Genomic DNA, 17,762 nt, shown 5'->3' on the forward strand with positions numbered 1-17,762 from the left:
TGTGTGTGTGTGTGTGTGTGTGTGTGTGTGTGTGTGTGTGTGTGTGTGTGTGTGTGTGTGTGTGTGTGTGTGTGTGTGTGTGTGTGTGTGTGTGTGTGTGTGTGTGTGTGTGTGTGTGTGTGTGTGTGTGTGTGTGTGTGCATGTTTTTGAGTATGGGTGTGTGTGGAGTTGTTCTCTGCAGATAGGACCCTGTGACTCTGAGATATGCACAGGCTCATTAATTAGAGGCTCTCATTATCCCCCCTCAGGCTCCAGACACTTAATCAACACCAAGCTCCAACTAAGACACACGCATGCATGTACTCACTCACACACACACACACGCACGCGCGCACACACAACCCCATGCACACCCATCTCACATGATCCACAGCAGGCAAAATTCTGACACAACATCATCCAAGAATAGAGCACTGTAAAAGAGGTGAATGATTGAATGATGATGAGGGTTATTTGTTTTCGGTGATGTACGGCACAACAGAGTGGGTGGGTGTCACTGCTGTTTAACACTTTTATTATTATAATGCTGTTAAGCATTTCAGAACAGATTCATCCGTCTGCCATGTGTGACAGTGGAAGCAATCTGTCAAACACTGTAAATGATATTCTCCTGTTATAAATGTTCGTGCAGGGAATATGATGAATTCCTTTTCAAAGGCTCTTGCCTTCATGAATCGGCCATTTCACTGATGATTTCTGTAATATTTTTCTATATTGTTAAATGTATTCTTTAGTATTCTTTATACTGATGCTATCTTCTATACAAGCATGAAAAACTGAGACCTTGTAAAAGAATGTGCAGTATTGTAGGAGTACGTATTGTTAGAGCTGTTTGCATATTGCATGTTTGTGCATGTGACATTAGGGTACATATCTCTGTGCTCTTAGTACGCCATGTATTGCCTTGAAATTCCATCCTTGTAATTAAAAGGCCATTGTTTATTTGAGTGTGGGACAGTGACACTCCAGACTGACTTAAGAGCGAGTGTCTGTGTGAAAATATATTACCCTCAGACATTCTGAAGAGCTTTTGGAGTGTTGCTCCTCAGTGGGGTTTTCAAAGACCTTTCTGACAGTTATTTGTACTTTTTACATCAAGTAGAATTATTGATAAACAGACGGATACATGACGGCTCATGTTTAGCTGTGTTCAAAACTACATTAAGCACAGCAGATGTGATGTTAAGACGTACAACTTCACTGGTTCTACAGAGCTCTCTGATTTCTGATGATCTTAACTGGAACTGATTTCTTATATGTAGGCAGATTAAGAGTCTTTTAACTGAAAATGTGGCTTACTGAGCAGCAACTGAAAGGTACTAATTGTTCATTCCAGCAGAAAATATGTGCCTTGTGGAAAAAAATAAAAGCTTCAAGGACATTTTATTAGACACATTTTGTGAATCAATGGCAAATACTGTAGTAGCGTTCCTAAAGGGTTAGTTTTACACTGAAAAAAAATCCAATTACTTTTGAATTCATATAAATTGCTAACAAACCGCAGAATAAGCCATGTTTTTCTCTTCTTGTAAGACAGTTAACAGTGACATTGGAGACAGAGCTCTTAGTTCTGGGTGATTCACTTTTTACATTAAACACGAGTCAGTCTTTATTTTTTCAGATTCAGACGACACTTTATCATGCTAACCCATCTTTATGAAACCAGCCCACGATCACAACATACAGTGGAGAGATTTTTGAGGGCATGATTGGCAAGAACAAGAAAAGGAAGCGCAAACTTTTAAACAGCTCCAAGTTGTGGAAAATGAAAGAGGGGGTTTTTGTTTCCCTCTGAAGGCTGGAGTCTGATTTCCTGTGCGGCTCTGATTGGGAAAGCAGAGGCACGCACAGGGAGCCTGCTTCTGTATGGGGATGCCAGATGACAGGCTTCACTACGAACAGACTGTTGCTGAACAGCACACTGAACTGGCCTTTGATCACTCATCAGACATGGCTTTTATGAAACAATCGCTTGTGTAAACCTGTTTTAGATGGTGGGACTTCAATGTCTTTGAGTGAGCATGTGTTTGAAAGAGAACATAAATGTAAATAGTAGTCTTAGGATACAGGAGTCCGTCACTAGCTGACCATAGGAATATAAGTTATGTTTTGTAATCTATTGTCAAAATATAGATGCAAAAAAGGAAACTCTGTGACTACAAACGTGTGCTTTGATCACACAAAGTGTCTTTCTGCCTGAGTGCCGGCTGTGGACTAAGTTTCCAGCATTTTGCACACAGCAGGAGTTTGTCCATAAGGCCATATGCCAGCTTGCCCTCCTCCTCCTTCTTGTCTTTTGTTATCTGAATGACCCTAAGGTGCACGACCGACCCAGCTGCCCCTGAAGAGACACCCACTTATTGACCAACTCTCAGCTCCATAGAGTCCATTACCTAAACCAATTTAAATCAGACACATTTCACCTCGCTTCAATATTGACCATTTCTTTGACTTTCCTTTTCACCTCAAGATAATACCTGATGAATAGAAACAAATGTACTTACTGGTTTAATGCTGTCTCATATCCAGTGATGAATGCATTTTGGTTTTGTGTTGCAGCAGCTGTGTTCAGCACCAGAAGATTTGTTGTAACTGTTGATAGCTGTTTTCATTCAGTGACTGTGGCAGTGATCGCGGTGCGAGGTTTCTATACCAGAACAACCATGGCCTATGCTTTCAATTTTATCCAGCCCACTTCAACATTTAATGATTAAAAAGTCAGTTTTTTAAACCTGGAAAAGCTCCGACCAAATAATGCCAAACACAAATCTTTGGCAATGTTATGCGTCTGATGGCCGTGTGCAGTACAATATTGCACAGTTTATGATATGTGACAGCTGCTCTCAGAAGGAGGAAGTAGGCAAAGCATGCACAAACAGGGCTTCATTTGTCTCCAGCGTCCAAGGCTCTCCATCCTTTGTGAATCATGTGAAAGAATTCAATGTGCTATTCACATACAAATATTCAAGGATGATAGCCTATACCAATGTGCTATCAAGGCACGAATCACTGGAGTGATGTTTTGTGAATCTCCTCAGCTCATTATCACCAGTTTGAGTTTATTATTGCAGGTTTTATTTTTCAGACACACTTTCCAATTTAATGGACTGAATGAAGCTCTTTAGTGATTCCGATCCTGAGTGCTAAACTACGGGAGCAACGGGCTGAATTTAACATCGTGAGAAGCCTCCTGCGCTCTGCTAATATGAAACATGGACTGGTCTAGCAGCTCAACTACTGATTATGTTTACCCACGGCTTTGCCAAGGCAGAAGAGGCAATGGACTTTTACCAAATGCAAATCAAACCAACACTCTTTAGTGATTCTTTAAGAGATATAGGGGGACATTACATTGCAAAATCGTAATACCTAAAGGGATGTTAATGTGAAAGGTTAGAATGTGACTGAGATAACAAAAGGATTCGTGATAATTCAACAATTTTTCTGTGACGATTTCCCATAGGTCCTGCTAGTCTATCCCGGCAAACAAATTTAAAAACGAATTTGATATGTTTTTATCATAATGAGCTAAAAAGTATAAATTCCTCCATGTTGTGAACCCTATCGCATATATATATATCAAAATAGTTGCGATTAGTTATTTTTCAAATCGTGCAGACCTAGGCCTTACAGTATGGAAAACACAATTATGTTGGAAATATATGTAAAGTATACTGACAACTTTTACTTTGTACCCACAAATAGTTTTGACGTTCCTCCGCAAATCCCCAAACCATAGCACAGTATCCTGTTTATTCAGCATGATGGACTGGCACAGCAGGGTGGCACGTGGCTACAGAGACCGTTCAGAGGTTCATTTCCTGGAAATGTGTCCTTGAGCAACACACCAAAACCACAGCTTGCTTTCTGTCTGGAGGGCAGCGTCAGTGTGGTGCGTAAATGTGAAGCGCACTCTTCGGCCGGCGGCGCTATGACCCAGCTGCTGAGGCCTGCCCAGCTCCACCGCTCCAAGTCTGCAAAGCTGGAAGAACGCATGGAAGGAAGTCATCTGAGAGCTGTAGTCCAGTTTGTTGCTGTTGCTGGAATCAGGATATCCTTCCAGCTCCTCGCTGAAATTCCAGGGATTTTTTTTTTTGCTGGTTGTACACCCTCCTCCCCCCTGAAAGTAATCTCCCCGCTTGTCGCTCTGTCTCCGCCGGCCTCTCTTGGACTGTTTATCCACAAATACTTCCAAAAGTGTGTTTCGACCACTGAAAAACGGGATTTGACAACTGTGATTATTTTTTCTGCATTTCCGCACACATTCCGTCTTTCGGTCATTTCCTATGGATCGAAGAGAACAGATTGGACATAGTCTACCCGTGTTGCGCTGGACTAATGGTGTTGCCTACATACACGGAGGACTTCGGTTCGAAAAAGTTTAGGAATTAATTTTTCCTAAAACACACTCCAGATTGGTGCTGGAGAGGCCGACTCTGCGTGAGGAGGGAGTGGGTTAGTAACGGACTCGTACTTTGGATTTACGCACAGGAACATTTCCCTCAAACACTGTCGGTCGACACCATGTGTCTCTGATTTATTCTCCGATCTCAACTGTGGATTTAACCGGTGTCCGATTTGTGTTGACTGGACTGTCTCAACTGAAAAACTGCCGCAAAGCTGATACTCGCACATCATCATGCATCGCTTCTTGGAGAAAATCTGCTGCAAAACTGAGGGAAGTCGAGAGGCAGCATGACTTGCGCTCTGGATTTCTTTGAATCTACATTCCATTATCCTATAATATCTTAATGCTGTTCAATTTTGGTTTACAAATATGATGAAATGGCAGCCCCGGAAGAAGGTGAGTCTGGCTGTTATTTTTCTTCCAATTATGGCGATAAATAACGTTTCTGTGTTAGAGCACAAGTTGAAAAGACGTGGCTCAGTCACAGACTGCTGCTCTTTCTATTCGCTTACTACAAATGATGCCTATAGATAGCACTAAGCAGATTAGCAGTATGCTGTAGGCTTCTGTACTGATCATTTAACAAATACTTCTTAGAATGATGAGCAAGTTTTTATAGCATTCATTTGAAGATCTTTCTCCTATTAATACATTTTCCCCTCTACCTTTAAAATATTGTAAGAGAGGCACTTATCAGCTGTTGTTCGTTGCACTAAATACAACCTATACTGTTCATCCATAGTGCTAATCCGGGGTATGACATGTATTGCTATGTTAATGTTTTATACTCTGACCTGTGTTTTGTATGTTCTGCACCTCTTAACAACATCATAAAGGCTATCATTGTTATCTGGACTAATCAAGAAATCAGTGATTCATGTATCCTGTAGTGAATATTTTGAGTTGTGGGCACAACAAGTGTTGAAACCTGGGTTAAAACAAATTTATGACAATTATCCATATTCTGAATATATATAGAAAGTGAAAAATTGCATCTTACTAATATTTGCACCTTAAACTTTCAGAATGAACTGGCACCCCCCTCCTTTGATACCTATATATTTTAGAGGACTGTAAGAGAACTAAAACATGTTCCTTGCTTTCTTTTTTCGACGAGTACACACATATTCTTCAACACATTCGTATTCATCATGCACTCTTATTGCCCCATTTTCGTAGCCTTGGAGTATTACAACATGGAAAATGTCTGAAAATCATCTGGGGTCTATAAAAAATGGAATGAAATGCCTATGGTTTAGATCTTTACCAGCAGGGGGCACTTGTCTGACAAGAAGCAGCTTTCCTTTGCAGAAGTGGGCTTTACAATGGTCTAAAGTGAAAGATTAAAGGATGGGCTCTATCACATCATCCTAATCTTTATTTTCCCCAAAAGACTTTGAACAACAGCAGCATAAACGTTTGCACAATTTTTTTCTGTATGGCCCAGATTTTTCTGCCTTGTCAGCTGAGACATGATGATGTTGTGTCTGTAACTACCCAGTATAAATAGCACTGGTTACACATACAAGAAGTAGCGTAACCACTACTACTGGCACTGTTTTGTAGCTGAAACCCACTTCATTGTGTGTGATCTAAGTGATCTTGCAATCTCTCTGCCTAAATTAATTTTGGTTTGTCGTTTGTTCCACATCAAATGTCATTAATGAGGATAATCTCACCCTGAAAGATGAGATGAAAGTAAATAATCAAAACCAAGCTTCTTAATGTTGAATTATCATCAGAAAAAGCTGTGAGCATGCCCAAATGATTTCTACAGCTGTGCAGTGTATCTGCCAAAATCATCCCTGAGACCCCCTTTGAGGACTAAAAGCCTTTTCCCACTGCGGGAATTGATTCCCCGCCACACTGTAGTCATATGAGCTCAAGCTTGAAACACATCATAAAAGTAACACTGTCCTTCATGTGCATACTCTCTTTTCATCACAGACCTGGTAAGGGTCTGCAAAGGGTGAGCAAACAAGTGTACCAAATCTGATCACTATCATCAAGGAGGGGATAGTTACTGCATTTTTTGTGATGTTGATTAATTAACCTGTTGGTCATGTTGCATGCAAGATGCATACATATGATCACAAGCAAGAAACAGACTCACAGGGCAGTGAACAATAATTTAGATTACTTGCGATCCACATAGTGTGTATGTGTTTGTGTGTCCTTCTGTATGATGTTGTCTATTCACCCTGGCCTTATGCCAATCATGTCTCCTGACTAAGATATTGAACAAAGCAGGTAGGACGCTGGAATACAAACATCTTTTGTGCTTCGCATAGTAAAGAAATTGATTTCTGTGTAAAGCAGTTCTCTCTTCTAAAAGTGCACACACAATGATGTCACAAAAGATCCTTCAATTTCCCAATCCTGCTTCTTGTTTATCCACTTTTCAATCTGTCTCTTTACTCCACTTGTAGTACGATGGGAATCAATAGAAAGTGTAGGAGAATCAAATTGATTCGGGCTGAGTGTCCTGTTCACCTCTTTATAATGGATTATACTAATGAGTCAAAATTACAAATCTGTGATGTTGAAGAGAAAGGAGAGCCATTCCCTTAATGTCGCGGGTAGATTGCTTATCTGTTTTGGAAAAAGGAAAGGAGTAAAATCTCTATCACTGGGGATTTGTACGATTCACTTTTTTTAAATTATGTTTGATGTAGTTGCTCTGAGCACCAGAGCCAATTCAGAGAGAGTGTCTATTATACAGCATTTAAATGTGATAGGGGAATCATGATATGACTCAAGGCTGCCATATGTTTTTGATAGAGGTTAGATACCCCTATCTGTATAGCCAGTGACAACCAATGCTTAAGAGGAGATCACCCTTTTAGAAGGCTAAGTGCGACAAAGCCCTTTTCCCTTTAAAGTACAGAGCCACTGATGTTTTGTGTTTGTGAGGCTGAGGAATGCTAACATTAGACCCATGCTGTGCCTAGTAGCATATGTGGGGAAGGGTGGGTTTCCAGCGGCGGCCACTGCAGTCGTCTGTGGTCAGGTTGTATTAGAGGAAGGTAAGCATTAAAAAATGTGGACAGCACCTGTCCTGAGGGGAAGCTAACTCGTTGAGTCAGGTAAGAGATGAGCCTAAAGTGCACTGAGAGAAATGAAAGCCACCAGGTTGCATTCAGAGAATGAAGAACCTGTGGGATTGTGGGTTTTTAGGACATTGGATTGCTTTCCTATATTTGTGTATGTGTGCACAGAAAGCACATGACATGAATTATGGACTCCAGTGGCTTGGAAAGTTTCTATGTGAATGATATCTGCCTGTATCAGAAGGGTTTGACTCTGAGTTGAACTGTGATTTTTCTTTGTCCAAGGTTTTTTTTTATGTAACAGCATTTTTCTTTTTGCTACCAGATGTTTTTTTCTATTTCTAAATCATCTTTAGCCCATGTTTTCAGAACTGCTCACAACCTGTTAATTTGTTGGGTGGTCTCGTATTACGAAGCCATGGCTCTGCATTTGGAGTTCACATTATGCCCTGTGGCAGTGTGACCAAGTCCAAAGGAAGCCACTGTTTGTTTTTGTGGTTGTGCCAGATGTTTCTGTGGGTTACACACAGTTGACGAGGCCTTCTCACCTGAGAGGGCAGGATGCCCTGCTCATGTTTCTGTGGCCTGGCTCATGGGGAGACAGAGCCTTTACCATCAGTGGGCGCACTCTTACACCTCTGACCATGTTCATTGGCTTTTCACTTCGGGGAGTGTCTCATGCTGCTTTTCCTCTTTGATTTGGTATTATTTATGAGCTCTCCTTAGGGGGGGAAAGGGCTATGTCTGCCTCCAGTGCTCGGTTTGTCCCTGTGACGTCTCCTGGCTAGCAGCAGCCCAGCAGTTATGGAATACATTTACAACAGGGGAAAACCCATCAGAATGTGAAGAGAAGCGCTGCAAGACACATCTGAGCAGAGAAGAAAGCGGGTTAGGCTGTCAGTGGGAGAAGAAGTCACTTGGGAGAAGAGAGTGCTGGACATAGATTGAGATACATCAGGGAACAAATGAAGACTAGATTGTAGGAAATTGGATATTGAGCAGAATAATTGCTGTAGATCTGTAGACATTGACAGGATCTGAGATGGTTGGAATTCAAGAAAGTGGGAGAAAATGGGAAAGGGTTGGAGGCTGGAGAATAAGATGGTGCAGGAGATCCGGAGTTTAGGAGTGAGAGACCCTAGAGTGATGCAGCGGAGATAATTAATGATAGGGAGTGATGGCACCTGCTGTTCCTGATGCTGCGCAGTATTTATGGCCCAGCATGCCGAGTGGAACGGGATGCGGCTGCGTGGCCAGCCCCCTGGCTCGTCCTCATGGGGCCTGAAAGGAAAGGTGTGGGGGTGGGGGCTGGGTCAGGTAGGAGGGTGTTACGAGGGGAACAGCGACTCAGCAATTCAGCCGAAATGTATGTGCTGTACTCGCTCTGTTAATCCCGGTCCACCGCCTCCCAGTGGGAGAGCTGGACAGAGATGGAGGACAGGATAAAGAGCAAGGCCTTCCTACGTCTTATCGTGACGCAGTTGTCTGCGGTACTCACACGCTGAATGTAGGCTATATGCCCGGTAATGCCCTCTAGGGAGTCCACTGTCAAAACACAACAGGAGCAACAATTGAAACAATGCTGACTGGGCCATCCTGCTCCCATTAATCCTCATTCCTGGGACCTGCAAATTCCTCTGAGTGTAGAGATAGATTTTTGGCTAGAAACTGGTAAATGCTAAGATTGATTTATGTGTAGAGCGATTCATTTGTAATGTTTTCCTCCAAGCCTCAGAGCACTCATTTCTGATTTGCTACAGCTTTCCTTTACCCCCCAGTGGTTTTGTTTGAGCAAATGGAGCAATGTTTGAGTTTATTGAGGTCATTGTTCCAGGGGTGTGGTCAGCTGCTCGCAGGGCTCAGGAGGTGCCTGACTCTGGGTGCCTCCACCGGGGAATAAAGCGGACCTGACTTGATGGACCACATCAATAGGAACACATTTCCTTGTTCTTTGAGGTGGAACAGGCTTTTGCAGGACTTAAACTCTATTATTTTCATTCTTTTCATTGGTTAAGCTTCCGTATTATGTACTCAGTCTTGCATATACTGAAAGCCAGGGTTTCAGAAATAAGCTGGCTAAAACATGTTTTGAATAAGAGCTGTCAGTGGCACAAAAGAAACATCCCCTCGGCGTATGGCCTTAAAAAACATGCACACTTTTCTCTTTTTCACAACATTTATCAGAGTACAGCTGCCAACACCGCAGTCACAACATTCCTTAACTCCACACTGGACTGGTTCCAGTGGGCCGGGCATCGTATCAGCTCAGGCTTCTGGCCTCGCAGCTGTCTCCATCCAACTCAGTGCTGTGTGTACTGACAGAAATTTGCTGCTAGTGTGTTCCAAAGAGGGCCTGTGATCCAGCCTGGATGGAGACGTGTGAAGAGCACCACTAATACCACTCTGCCTCATGCTGACGCCCCTAAATCCCACTAATTCCATCTCTTCTTTTGTCAGAGATGGGATTCATAAGCCCCTCTTTGAAGGCTCAATTTTCCAGGAGTGTGTCCCTGGCTTAGCTGTTGGCTTCATGTGTCCAGCACTACACATTTCATTCCTCAGATTGACGGCCTGGTCTGGCACCTGAGTGTTCAGTATCTAGACCTTGAGTAGATTATTGATGATTATATTGACCGTGAAAAAACCGTGAGTCAATTAACCCCTGCATCTTTATGACCACTGCCCACTTGTATAAATGGCACATATTACAAGAGAGGAGCAAACTGGATTAGCCTGAGCTTTGTTTTCCTCTTTAGAAAAGGAGTAAGTGCTGTGCAATGTTTTTACAGTCATACAGTGTAGCAGACACACAAAGACGGCCTCAGTGGAGTGCTTCTCCAGGGGTCACAGAAACAACCAAGCCCAGAGCAGATTGTTTTAGTTCCCCTCACCGTCACTCTGGCCTATCTGGCCCTGCCTCTCCTTAGTTTTCCTACCATGTTGAATGTAGTGAGGGGAGCTAAGAAAGGTTTTTACTGCTGGCTGTAAAATCCTGCAGGAAGGAAGAAGAAATGGTGCCGAGCAAGACCCACTGAGCCTTTCCCCCCTCTGTCTCTCGAGGCTTGGTTTAGCTGCTGTTCCCTCTCGTAAGTTTGGATTTATTTATATGAGGCTTATACAGGGATACTTATGTCAGGCATATGTTTATAGTCACTAAGATATGTGGGCCAGGAGCGCTTCAATATAGTCCATGGGCTTGTCTCCTAAGGGAGATTCATGATTCCAGCACCCTTAACAAGGCAGACAGGCAGGTGGTGACTGACAGGCACGCTGAGATAAATTCAGTAATGAGGACTACAGAACAAACCTCTGAGGTCTACCTACCGTGCTCCCCTATCTAAAATGATCTCATGCCTCATAGATTTTATATATTTAACTAGAGGTTCTGTTGCAGTCTAATAGAGCCGTAGCTACTTACAATATAATGCTCTCTTTGCCTCCTCCCCCCTCATCTGTGCGCTCTATGTGTTCACCCCAACAGTGTTACCTCCTGTTGTGCATGTTCTTGCCTCTGAAAAAAATAAATACAAATGTTTTTGATTGTTGTTTGTTTGTGTCACTATCTGCAGCCTACATTTGTGGATGTGACTTGAACTTTAATGCCTACCCCAGCCTTTCAGTTCCAGAAAATTGCATTGCCACCTTTCCTTAAATGAGCTTTTGTAGAGAAACAATTATAGGAAGGATCTGTTTGTGTGTCCATGAATGCCAACTTGTTACTCTCACCTACTGTGTGTATTTTTGCATTTCAAAATGCACTTGATTTGAGTTAGTCTTGAAGTCTCTTGGAAAATGATTGTCTTGACAGGTGAGCGATATCCTTGTGTCCGATAGGAAATGATATATGGAAACGCTGCGATATTATCATCCATCAGAGGTGGAATACTTTTCTATCTTCTCTCTGGCAGCCAGTTATTCCCCTCCTCCAGCCCTCTCTCTTGATCTATATTCATGTGACCGGGGCCAGAGGCCACATTAGAGCATGTATTGTTCAGCAGTCTGAAGAGTGCTCCAGTTACCAGTGTGAAATCTCAAGCCTCAGCGGCTTCTTAGTTGTTTAAATATACTCTACGAAGCAGAACGCAGCTACAGGGGCGGGCCAGACACTACACAATGTCTCTGGTTTGAAGTTACATTATTTTAACTAATGCCTGCCTTAATAGCCATGTCAAATGTGTTTGCCGACTTCGCCACCTGTCTGGGTGTTCTGCATGATGGAATTAGAACATGTTTATTGCTATGAATGCTACTCAGTCTTTTGCTATAAAAACTGGTATATCCAGTCGGTCCAGCTGCTTGAATGAGGGCTGTAAAAAAAGATACATAATCGCTCATTGGAAGAAAAGACTATAACTTGGCACACAGCAGTTGGTGTAACGCATCAGGTGTGAAATCATTCCAACAATTTACATTTGAGAGTATGAGAGCCACTCTTCTCTGCGTCTTGTGAACAATGTTGTCTTTTTCAGAGAAGGCTGCATCTGTTGTCACACTATTTCCCTGGCATAATGGTGCAATAGTGTCTTTTGACAGAATAGTATAGTTCAGTTGCCCCATTAGGTCGGTATGAAGCTAAGGCAACGCTCAGGTGTGGAGATGCTGACTCAAACTGCAGAGCCCTGTGGTATAATGAATGGATATTTTGTGCTTTGCAGACACTGAATGCGTCTCGTTTGTTGTTGCTGGGCAGTTCACTGCTTTACAACACTTCCCTGGGGACATTGTTTTACCATAGCCATGGTGGCTGGCATTTGGTCCTGTGAAATTATTATCCATGCCTGTGTCTGTCAGTGGACACGGCTGCATGTGTCCATCATGCTCTTAGCAGCAGCAGAAGCCTTCGTACAGTAGGTTTCAGTAAGGCTAAACAGCTGAACTCACACACTTACTTCTTACCTGGAAGGATACAGTTTCTATTTTCTTCCAGACAACTGAGATGTTGTATTATTTATAGCGGTGCAGAAGCTCAAAAGCTATCATCTTGAAACTCATATATATTCATATTAGGTTCTCTATTGCATTATAGTTAGTTTGAGCTAGGCTATTGACATTTACACATCTATTTCCCCCAGCTTTCTATCCCTCCAGCCCCTCACTCCTCCATCCCCGCATTGTGCTGCTGCTCCGAGCTAACAGAACAGGGCCTCGGGCAGAGCAGGTGCGGGCTGCTGTGATGGTGGCTCTTCTGACGCACACACACATGCATGGAGGCACTCAGGGGAGGGGGGACAGGGTTGGCTGTGGTACCGCTCTCAGTAAAATGGAAGAACAGGATTGTTTGTTGGACAGGAGGAAGAGCTCTGTGCTCGTTGTGTTTTGTGGTGGAGAGTGAGCAGGTGTTTAGAAATTAAAGCAGTACTTCATGTGCCAACATGCTCTTGGTCCCGATGGTACAATTGTGATCTGGTAAAATCCTGTGCGCTGCAAATCTGTTGACAATGCTGGGTGTTTGCTGCCAGTTTGGGTTTGAAGTTTGTCTTTCTGGCAAAAAAACAAATCTAATTTAATAAGTTGGTTTGTGCCTGTTGCTTTGATTGTACAGTTGATGAAATTACATGGCTTAAGGCATTTACACATCAATAGAAATATTGGCCTAGATGCATTGATTTTGGAATGATAAAACAACTTTGTTAATAAAGAAGGGATACTGTCAAAAACAGTATGGAAGAGGCACAGTTACACAAATAGATTAGTATTTACTTTCTTCTTTCAGTGGTATCTTTATTTCTTCATGTTGTGCTTTGTTCTGGAAAATACAATATGTACTTGACATTTGAACGGATTTCTAATCAAAATGAGAGACAAATGTAATGACTGTGGGATTGAGCTGTCAGTCTGATGACTGTCGGCAAGACAGCTTTGATAAAATCTTTGGAAATCCTTTATTTCAGCTACAGGAGTAATAATTAGAAACAGATGAAACATTTTGAACAATAGCAACATTGCTGATCAGTGTGCCGCTTTTCCTCAGTGCTCAGTATATGTGAGACGTGTTTCCTTTGTAAATGGAGTTTGTCGGTCTTCTGAGCACAGTATGACAAACAGACAGATGGACTGGCAGGTTGACAGATAATGGAGATGCGAAAGTGGCGAGCGACACTCCTTCTGAGACACCTCTTTGACTGTTATCACTGCCACTTGTCCCCATTCCCATAAAGAGACACTCATTTAATTCCCCACGCTCGTTTCCTGAGATGACGGAAACTGTCGCCCTGGAAAGGAAATGGCTTGTATCAGACAACGTACACAAAACAGAAAGATGTCATCCATCCAGAGCGCATTCTGTTGCTCCCATCAGCTGTTGATGCACGTGCTTAGTTGTCTCAATCAGAGCGCCTCTTTAAGTGCTTTCCTGTTTGGGAAATTAGCGTCAAATGATCTTGTTTGAGTGCCCGTCTCATCTTGGCTTGTGTGATGGTGAGTCCCGGGGGGGTTTGCATGAGGATTCAGATCGGAGGTTGTTGAGAGGAGGGGGAATTATGAAACCTGATTAGAATATGGTTTGAGTTAATTAACTAAGGATCTTTTTTTCCTTCTCATTCCATCTATCTATTTGTAATCTAATTACCGATGGTAGTTTTCCAGTTCCTATCATATGAAAATGTAACTGCATGGTCCCACGAGGAAGAGGGAGGGGGGCAGAAATGATACCCCCCCATTCGCCCACCCACCTCCTCCTTCACCTCCTGGTCTCATCCTCTTAAAGCTGTGCTGAGGAGCTAACAGATGTGATGTCAGAGCAATCAGAAGGCTTTGTTTCCGTCAATGCTTAGTTTATTCCACCGGGCGCTGTGAAACGGACACCATGGCTGTCAAAGATCCTGTAGGTGTCTCACCATTTAATTCATTTAGCTTAAAAACGGCATTAAGCGTTACAGAAACAATGACCTGATTTCTTCACGTGTCATCAGACTCTTGCTAACACCTCCACATGTTATGTTTCTGTAGGCAACAACTCCACACGTGTTGAACATAAATTGCATCATGCTTTTATTATATGGAGAATAATGAGACCATTGTGATTTGATATTGTAACAGCGCTATGGTAATAGTAGCAAATGGTGGGCTTGAGTTTTCCAGCTGCAGTGTGGACCCCAGACATAATTAGGAACAGATGGCGGAGGACCTCTCATATTCGTTTCTGTCGTACTTCCTTCTACCGTCTTTGTTCTGCCTGCTTCTACCAACTTCTGTGTATCTCTCAAACTTCTCAGAGTGAAGTAAACTTCTTGGTGCTGACACCCTCTTTTGTTTCTGCTTGTTGAATATCTGAGCAGCTCTTGTCATGGTAGCTGATTGGAAAGATCAAGAGCTGCTCTTCAACTCCAGTCTCTTTGTACAAAGAAGTTAAAGGCCAAAAATGCAATTCAAGCATTTCTGTCTACCCTCAGAGATGACACTCATATTAGTGCCAACCTCTTGCTTTCCTGTCTCGCATCTTTCTCTTCCTTTTTCTTCATTGTCTGAATTCAAACCCCTCATCTCTCCCCATCTACCTCTGCATATCCTCTGTACTTCATCTTTATGTCGGTGCCTCTTAGGAAGAAACAGCCTTTAGCTGTAAATTGGCCCATTCCTCACATTTCATTTCTGAAAGTTAAAGCAGGTAGAGAGTAGTGGGGGGAGAACATGCTAGCCAAGCACATTTTGGTTGAACTGTGAATTCATTAGTCTCCCTGGGCCAAAACAAGGGAATAAGAGTTTTTCTCAAATTAGCCAGAAATCATGTCCTCTTCTTCTGTTGCCTGTACACAAGCCTCTTATATACCGGTCGTGAAATGGAACAGAAGCAGGCAGTTAACAGAGAACAGTTTACAGCACACCAGACTCGCTGCTTTCCTGAGTGAAAGACATTTCCATTATTCCACCAATGTGTAAGTCCATAAAAGCATAAAATTAGATATCTGTGGAGCATAAAATTAATTCTGAGACCTCTACAAAAGGTCAAAGGATATTTTCGAACTAAACCCACGATTAGCTCCTTGTTTGACATACAATATTAATGCTTGGTAAGAAGTCACCCAGTGTGGAATTGGTATGTCCAGTCACACATTAATCCAGCTTTGAAGTCTTTAAGTCTTTTGTGACCTACTAAGGATTAGGGAAGAATTTCCCATATTGTTCTGGTGCGTGTACATAACATTTGAGACATCATTGAAATCCACAGTTGCGGCGCATTTTTGCTGCTGTGGCAATCTGTTCGCGTTCGCTGTCCCTTTTTCCCCTGTCGCCACTTTCCGCTGTTGGAGATTAGGGGAGGAAGGGGAGTGTAGCAGCCAATTACAGTTATATCTTTGTCCACTGACTGCAGCCCCTCTGCTCAGTCAAAAGAGCAACCCTCTTTTCTCAAGCAGCCCAATTTGTCAAGATCACTCATTCAGATTGGTGTCGTTTTTGAGTGGGGGCTGGTGTCTGCCTTAAGAGAGGAATGATTACGGCGGAGGCAGATGAGAAAGCAAAATGCAGATGATCCTTAATCTCTTTTGAGGAGTCGCACCTCCTCTTGCTTTTCTTCACCTCTTTATCTCATGATCCCATTTCCTTTTTGTTCAAGGTCTTCCCGGTGTCCCATTGACCTCTCAATTTTTTCTCCTTGATTCCGCTCTGTCTTGATCTCCTTTCTACTCTTCATTATCTCTCCTCTTTCTGATTCCATTTCCCATCGTCCCATTTTTGTCTTACACTTTCTTTCCGCTTGGCAGCAGATTCCTTTAATGTGTGGATGACACTGCAACGACCCTATGTAAATGTGTAGGCTAATCTGGGCTTTCATTAGTTTGTGTACATGAATATTGCATGACTGGTTCTCCTGTGCTATCCCAGATTAGTGCTCAGTTTTTTGCCTTGGTTAATTGAAAACCATTATAAGTGACAGCAGTCAGGAGTCGTGCTCCAAAAAGCTTATTTCTAAGGCTGTATGCTCAGGCTGCTCTGATCTCCCTTACCCTCCACGCCCCTCCCGTCAAACCCAAAGCCCCCTTTTCAAATGGACACCAATCAAAAGGCTCTTCTGGGAGAGGCAGAGCAGAATGTTGGGAAATGAGGTTAAGTGCGCAGACTGACCGACCTTCAATATTGCTACGCCCTTCCTTATCAGAATGTGACAGCCCGTGAGAGTGTGGAAAGGAAGAGCTTCGTGGGACGGGTTGTAATTGGACTGGGATACCAGAGAGTAGATGAAGCATTCAAGACTCCAACCTGTCTATTTTCAGTGCATGTAGGGTCTAAGATCACACATTAAAATGTTTTTGACAAGAGCTTCTGTATCCTTTCGCATGCAATAAACAACACAACATCCATTTTCAGAACCTTTACATCCCGTATTCATTTTGGGTGGTAGAAGACGAACATGTAAGAAATGTCAACAGTGAGATCCTAATTTTATGCTCTGTATTTTGTTGCTGGTAGTTAAAATCTTCAGAAGAGTGTCTGTGGGGTGCTATTTTAAACAAGCCCCTCTCCCCTTCTCTATCTGATCTTGCGTTGTTACTCGGGGACATGGGGGGTTGAGCAGAGTGTGTCGAGACTCTTTGGAAACAAGGTCCTCCATGTTGCCCCTGGACACGTTCCCCTTGTCAAGCAGCTAATTTTATGCAACCCTCATCATGCCTTTGGAACAGAGAAAGAGACGGAGAGAGATATTATCTTCGGGGTAGTGCCGAAATAAGAGGAGGAAACTGAGTGGAAACTCTTGCTATGCATAAAAGCAAGCGCTATATCATCATGGCAGCATGTTTTCCTGCCTCCATCCTCTTTCCTCATTTATGATTTTGAGACTGCTGTTGATGGTCTGATTCCCTTTTTACGTGCTTGGGAAATATGCGAGACGTTTACACATCAGCAGAGATGGATATATATGAATAGATGTGTATGTTTCACAGAGTGCATTTTGAGAATGCCAGTACCTGTGGCGAGTGTTTACTCATACCACAAGACTGTCCCCATAATTTCCTATATTTTCCCACACCATTATTTCTCTGTCAAATATTTGTTTTTTCTGCACTTTCTCACACCTGTGCTGGTTTGTTTAAAAAGAGCAACGGAATTCTATTTTCTACTTTGACCTTGATGTTCTGCTGACACTTTTGTGTGTGAGACGCACATTATTTTTCCAGCTGAATACTGAAGCATTTTCCTCTGTTGCAAAACATTTCATTTCCTTTTCCTCTTCCCACACCTTTCCCCCTCTCTAGTACCACCACATGATGCTTCAATGCTGGCTTCAGGAATGGAAATGAGATGCACGGTGGCACTGTGTCAAAGAGCAGCAGATTGAACATTAGCCTGAATGGTCCAGCAAATG

The 17,762-nt window shown here is 42.7% G+C and overlaps 1 protein-coding gene across 3 annotated transcripts in view; it reads left to right on the forward strand.

The window, feature by feature from the left end:
• Positions 1 to 17,762, forward strand: part of LOC307043248 (tetratricopeptide repeat protein 28-like) — a 170,883-nt gene that overhangs the window by 55,494 nt on the left and 97,627 nt on the right. The window contains exon 1 of one of the 3 annotated variants that reach the window (XM_079687583.1): positions 3,792 to 4,805. The exons of the other annotated variants lie outside the window; for them this stretch is intronic. Coding sequence (XP_079543709.1) covers positions 4,779 to 4,805 — 27 coding nt within the window. The 5' untranslated portion in view covers positions 3,792 to 4,778. Of the gene's footprint in view, positions 1 to 3,791; positions 4,806 to 17,762 lie in introns of those variants that run through there. 3 annotated transcript variants of the gene reach the window in all.

This window comes from Notothenia rossii (genome assembly GCF_949606895.1).
Source record: "Notothenia rossii genome assembly, chromosome: 6".
In the NCBI taxonomy this organism is placed as follows: Eukaryota; Metazoa; Chordata; class Actinopteri; order Perciformes; family Nototheniidae; genus Notothenia; species Notothenia rossii.